The 6,405-nt window shown below is 63.0% G+C and overlaps 2 protein-coding genes across 2 annotated transcripts; one reads left to right on the top strand and one right to left on the bottom strand.

Annotated features, from left to right (window-relative positions):
* Positions 1–8: 8 nt before the first annotated feature.
* On the bottom strand, positions 9–646 carry EMIHUDRAFT_241949 (hypothetical protein; the record flags this gene model as incomplete). The annotated part of the gene is made up of 2 exons (XM_005773094.1): positions 9–37; positions 202–646. The coding sequence occupies 2 exons, from the start codon at positions 644–646 to the stop codon at positions 9–11; spliced, it is 474 nt and encodes a 157-aa protein (XP_005773151.1).
* Positions 647–1,922: 1,276 nt separating this feature from the next.
* Positions 1,923–3,983, top strand: EMIHUDRAFT_424739 (hypothetical protein). Its single transcript, XM_005773093.1, has 7 exons — positions 1,923–1,980; positions 2,052–2,164; positions 2,312–2,367; positions 2,775–2,876; positions 3,194–3,264; positions 3,339–3,396; positions 3,704–3,983. Exons 4-7 carry the CDS (start codon positions 2,793–2,795, stop codon positions 3,785–3,787), a joined length of 297 nt encoding a protein of 98 aa, XP_005773150.1. The 5' UTR covers positions 1,923–1,980; positions 2,052–2,164; positions 2,312–2,367; positions 2,775–2,792; the 3' UTR covers positions 3,788–3,983.
* Positions 3,984–6,405: the final 2,422 nt, after the last annotated feature.

Genomic DNA, 6,405 nt, shown 5'->3' with positions numbered 1-6,405 from the left:
GGCGGCGGTCATGCGGCGGCCATGGAGATACGGGGAGCTACGGGGAGATACGGAAAGATGTGGAAGACATGTATGGGGGGGGGGGGGGGGGGCGAGGGCCACGGACACAGCAAGCTTCGCTGCCAACAGCATAGTCGTGTCCTCCCGAGATTTGGCCGAAAGCCCCGAACGATGAGCATTCACTGGTCAAGCATCTAGGACCCGCCTCGTCGCCGTCCTCATCCTCGGGGCGCCGCCGCTTGTCCCCTACCGCTCGCGCGTACGCCACCGCCGCCTCCACCGGCGAGTCAAAAACCCCCAAGGTGCGTTTCCTTCCGTCCACACGGGTTCGCGCGTGATACTGGCCGACCCGATAAAATGTCACGCCCGCGTAGCCGGTGGTGTTGCTGGTCGAGAGGTGAAGCCTCAAACCCTCCGACTCGGTCACCACCGTTGGAGGGGGAGGCTGAAAGCCGCCGACAGCCCGCGCGTAGGCAGCCGCCGCCTCCACCGCCGTGGCGAAGGTTCCAAGACAGACTTCCTTGCCGTCCACCCAGCGCTTCGCCTGGAAGCGGCCAAAGTGCTCGTACACGCACTTGTAGCCGGTACTGCAGCTGCTGGAGAGATGCAGACGCAGGCCCGCGTGCTTGTCGCCATCATTCGACATGATGGCTACTATGGTTGCAGGTAGGGACGAAAAAAGAATTTGGAACCCGCTCTCTACAGGCTCGACACAGGTGCGAACTGGCGCGTGCTAGCACTATCACCGGCACACCACCGGAGCCGCCTAAGCGACTCCGTTAAGAACGGCAATGCACTTAGCACCGTGCACAATGCCGCTGTCCCCGCACGCTAGCTCGTTCACCGTCTGCCACGCCAAGGTCTGCTCTTCCCGAGCAGCGAGCTCTCAGGTGCGGGCTCTCGGGGGGCGCCGACCAGCTGGTAGGGAGGAAGGTCGAGCGCGACGCCGCGGAGCCAGGGCAGCGCGGCCGGGGCTGGGACCGTGAGCGGCGATCGCGCTCCGAGTCGCCCAGCGACGGCAAGGCAGGACGACGAGGCGCGACGGCCGTTGAGCGGAGGGCTGGCGAGCAAAAAGAGGCGCCTCCGCCCTGCGAATGCGCGCCCCCCCCCTAGCTAGGGGTCAGGGCTCTCTAGCCCGTAGCCCGATCCCGATCATCCGGCCCGCTGGATGCGCTTCTCAGCTCACCGGCCCTGGATGTGAGGTTACCGACTGCACTCCAAGTGCTCCAAGTGCTCCGCGCGCAAACTTCAGAGGGACTCTTATGAGTTATGCTCTGCAACGAAACCACTACGTATCGAGAGTTTTCACGATCAGTTCCGTTACCGCGGCGAGCGGCCCCGCCGGAGGCGAAGAAAAAGTTTGCCATCTAGCGCTCTCTAACACACATTTTTGCACAAATCGACGCCTCCAAACATATTCAATAAGACTGGTCTTCACTGCAGCACAAGGTAGGAATGACAGGGAGTCGGGCTGCCAGCGCACCACCCTCCATGGTGCCATGAAGTCCACCGCCCCACAACACGTCTGCGCGGTCCACGCCAGCGTCCGCCGGACCCCGCCCCCATACCACGTGGGGGCCCACCTAGTCGGCCTCGTTTTTCTTTGTTTTTGCGGCGGTAGTTTGTCGGCGAGGTCGGCGCGAGGGAAGCAGTCAAAAAAAAGGAGCCAGCCGATTCGCTCCACGACCGCCCTACAATGCTCCGCCGAGCTCTGCGCTCCCGACCGCTGCTGGCCGCCGCCGTGCCTTCATCGCTCTGCTACCACCACAGCGCCTCCTGCGCCTCTGGCGCTCCAACGGTCCCGGCGACGCCACCAGAGGATGGTGACCCGATGGAGAAGGCAAAGCAGCTGGTCGCGGACGCGGCCGTGGCTGTAGACAGGGCGGCGGCGGCGATCGTGAGCACGCTCGGGCTGGACTTCACCGATGAAGACACCAAGCGCGAGCTCGAGGAGGGGCCCGCGCGCTACGCCGCCTACCTGCGCCGCGCCACCCTGCCGGCTCGTGGCGTGCGTGTGAGCGTCGTCTCTCCACGCTTGCATCGGTGAACAGGCGCCGGATCACGCAGCTCTTCCTCGTCAAGGGGCGGCTGATCGCGTACACGTCAGACATCGGCGAGTCGGTGCGGCCAGTGGTGCCTGCCTCTGTTGTCCGTCTGGCGTATGGCAACCACCGCGCCTGGCGTGCGGTCCCCGTGTGCTGTGAACGGCGTCTCGTCATGGGTGCGGCTATGAACAGGCATCCACGCTGCGCCTGCACGCCCACCACGTGCTGTGAACGGCGTCTGGTGACGGCCGGCGCGCTGTGAACAGGCATCACGTGGGCCTACGTCGGCGTCGATGTCGTGTACAACACCTGCGAGGAGAAGGCGAAGAAGGGGGCTCGCCCGGGCGGCGGCGCAGCTGTGAACAGCGCCTCGTCACGGCGGACAGCTGTGCACAGGCGTGCGGAAGCCTCTTGATGATTCTAGCTCTTCCCTCCAAAAGACAGGGCCACCTCGAATGTGTATAGTTCCCTGCCCTGCCCTGCCGCACTGCCCTGCCCGCACACTGCCACACAACTGCCCAGCCCGATCCCCTACCTGCCCGGCCCAGCGAAACCCACACTGCCCTGCCCGGCCCAGACCACACTGCCGAGGTGTGAATACCTGCCCGCTCGCGAGGTCTCGGAGAAACTTGGGGTACACGTACATAGAAGTGGTCAATAAAAGGGGAGTTTTAAAGGCTAAAACGGGGGGGTGGGGGGGGGGGAGGTTCCTTTTGTCTGTCTGCACAGGCGAAGGGCTCGCCTCCGATGGCGGTGCTGAGGACCGGCGTCCACGCGCTCACCTTCCAGTCGATTGCGTCTGTGCTCGTGCCCTCGGTCATCATCCACCAGGCTCGCTCACTCCAGAGCTACAGACCACGCCTGCTATTCACAGCTCGTGCCCTCGGTCATCATCCACCAGGATCGCTCACTCCAGAGCTACAGACCACGCCTGCTATTCACAGCACAAGCTTTGCCGGGCGGCGTCAGCATGTGCAGCGAAACGCACCCCCCCCTCCCCTGTGAAAAGACAGTGAGGCGTGGTCTGTACTCGCCAGCCTGCTCACCCACGTGCACTGGGCCGTGCGCGTCGAAGATGCCGTGCCAGCTCCTGCCTGCCTGAGGGGTGTGGAGGCATCTACCTTGCCCCCACACCCCGCCTCCGGCAGGTTGTCCACTCTGCAGACAACTTGACGAAGCGCTTCCCAAAGTTCATGGCCGGCGGCATGGTCGCGCGCTGGCCAGCTCTCGCCGCCGGCCAAGCCTACCGTGGAATGAGTAATGCAGACTCGCTAGCCTGGAGCCGTCTTATAGGCTGCCCTCGCTGGTCGGCCTTGCGTTCATACCGCTGATGCCGTTCATCGATGAGCCGGTCGCGTTTGTACTCCCCATATCTCCCCATATCTCCCCGTACCTCCCCGTACCTCCCCGTATGATGCCGTTCATCGACGAGCCGGTCGAGCTTGCCCCGAGAGTATCACAGAGATCACCCGAGATGCCGCCAGCCGCCGAGGCCGCCGCGAGGCCGCCAAGCTAGCGCGGGCACTGACCGCTCGTTGGGAGCTCCAGCGTTGAACTGACAGGGAAGGAGATTGAGAGAAGAGAGAGAGGAGAAGACGAGGCTCGAGGCGTCAGCAGAGCTCTGCTGACCTGCTGACCTGCTGAAAAAAGAAAAATAGGTCGAGCACCTCATCGACAAGGGCTTCGACAAGGCCTGGCCAAAGGCGGACGCGCCGCCCGAGGGCGAGAAAAAGAAGCACTGAGCCCCGACACAGCAGCAGAGACCTCTGCCCGAGGCACGGTTCTCGTGACCGCCCCGGCGGGACTGCGCGCCGCCGCATGTTGTACCATTCGTCTGCCCGTGGCCGCCCCCGTGCTACGGCGGTAAGGGTGCCTCTCGCGCAGCGAAAGTTCGCTCAGCGACCAACCATGTATGCGCAGTATGTGAGTGAACCTGTGTAGACGTCTAACGATGAACTAATGAGAGATCACACAGGTCGTGTTTTTGTTAACTTGAGCTAGGGGGTCCACAGCGCCCCAAACAAAATCCAGCAGTGTGGGATTTCGCGCAAAAATTTGACTCTGAAAAGCTCGCATGTACCTCCTGCGAGCGCTGTGATCGCCGCAGACTGGCTCCGACTTGACGGCGGCATGGAGACGTGATGCCTCCATGCCGCCGTCAAGTCAAAATCGACATGCGAGTCGATGTTTGGCCCGCCAGAGGTACATGCGGCGTTTCGGGCGACAAACAGCGCTGTGACCGCGAAGTGGCGGTGGACATGCTCCCACGGTGCCGACGCGGCGCCGGAGTGGCCGGCGCTGCTCGCCGCGACCACGACGGCTACTCCGATGCTCCGGGCCGACCCGTCCTGCCCGACGGCGGCACTCTTCCACGTCTCGCTCACGCTGAGAAAAAATCTGAAACGGCGTGCAGCAGAGTCACCGACGAGTCGGTCCGCGTGCCTCCTCGTGTCCCGTACCGTTCTCACACATCCATAAACTCACCTTGGCCTCACTGAAGCAAGCCCTCAATCCTGAATCCTCAGATTTTAGATTAGGACGCTGTGGACCCCCTACTTGAGCTGCTGCTGATCCTATTGCTGCTCATGGGGCTGAGGAGCTGAGAGTAAGTGCGTGTAAGACGGCACTCTCGCGACTCTGGCGAGGGCGGAATCGCCGCCGTCCCATCTGCTGCCCCGGCGCTCACGGTCGCGGCAGCGGGCGGGGTCGCAACGGCCAAGTCAAAGCCCGGCTGGCTGCTCGTGCGCGGGCGCGTTGTCTTGCGCAAGAGAAGCCCCACCGAGACGAGCCCGGCGAACAGCCCGAGGCCCACAAGCACAACCCACGTGGTTGGACGGTCGTCAAGGTACGTCGTAAGGGAGGCGTGCGCGCCGCGGTCCGCAACACACGCCCGAGGTGTCGAGTCCAGAGAGACAAAATGTGGCCGTATCGACTGACCGCGCCACCCGCACCGTGTGCCATTGTAAGCGTCGGGCGAACGCAACCCTATGAAACCTGCGAGTCCGCGACAGGCAGTCGCGGAGAGGACCTGCGATTCGAGCGCCATTTGACAGAGCGAGCCCGTTGGCAGCGACACGCCGCCGTACGAGAAGAGAGCGCCGTCTTGGAAGGCCCTCTCCGGCGCGGCGACGAAAGCTTCAAGCAAGGCGCGGATCAGCGAGCCGCTCCACGCCCAGCCGCCGTGATAGGGCTCATCAAGGGTGAACGAGGCTCCCTTGACGCCTCGACTCCGCATCTGCGAGGCGCAACTCCCAGTGAGCGGGAAAGCGCCGTAGCCAGACTGTGCGCTGGAAATGGTTGAGGCGACAGACCGGAACGGCGCGTCACTCGCAGCGCCTGCTGCAAAGTCGGCATCGTAGTAGGCCAGCCATGTCGACGTATCTGCTGACATGATATCGCGGCCGCGCTGCCCGCCGAAGAACCGGTCATAGGTGCTGAGCACGTTGAAGACGGGCACGCGCGGCATCGTCGCCATGTCTGCATGCGCAGCGCACGACACAAAGTAGTTGAACTCGCAAGACCACTCAGTCACGATGCGCGCCACCAGATTTAGCCGCTCGAGAGACGGGTGCGTGTATCGGGCGGCGACCATGCCTCCCTCGCTCGAGCCGGCAAGAAACAGGCGCGCCGATACATTCGAACAAAGAAGAGGCGACGGGAGGAACCGGCAGAGGATGCAGTGACGTGACACACACACACACACACACACACACACACACACACACACACACACACACACACACACACACACACACACACACACACACCGCTCACCCACGCGCACCGGGCCTTGCACTTTAAATGCCGTGGGGCTCCTGTCGTTAGACGTGGAGACGCGAGGGTTGCCCCCCCTTGCCCCACCACCTCGTGTGTGTGGAGAAGTTTACCTTACCTTACCTTACCTTACCTCGAGCGATTGGTGTGCCGATTACATCGGTGTGCGGTTACATCGGTGTGCCGATTACGACAAATGGTGTGCCATCCCCCCCCGCACACCGCACAACGCACAACAGGTGCTCGTCTTTCCCCTTGTCGGACTAAGAACAGCCAACACAACACACAACAAGTGCTCATCTTTTCTCCTCTGATACAAAGAACAGGCAACAAAAAGAAAAAAGTCGTGCGGGCTGCATTCCCACATTTCTCTTCGATCGATCACGTTTTGCCGCTCCTGCCTGAGGAGCTCACGTTTGTTCGTATTGAGGGCCTAGTCCGTAAAGCACCGCCGCACACGACGAGGGCGTCGCCGATCGATCGTCCCCCGCCGCCCGCTCCGCCGCTCCTCCCTCCGTAGACGACCATACATCACACATTCCCCCTCCTTCAGACGCTTCAGACTGCGCGACGCCCCCCCCCCCCC

Source organism: Emiliania huxleyi (genome assembly GCF_000372725.1).
Source record: "Emiliania huxleyi CCMP1516 unplaced genomic scaffold EMIHUscaffold_347, whole genome shotgun sequence".
In the NCBI taxonomy this organism is placed as follows: Eukaryota; Haptophyta; order Isochrysidales; family Noelaerhabdaceae; genus Emiliania; species Emiliania huxleyi.
Note: the sequence above shows the minus strand (reverse complement) of the source record. Positions and strands in the feature narration are given on the sequence as shown.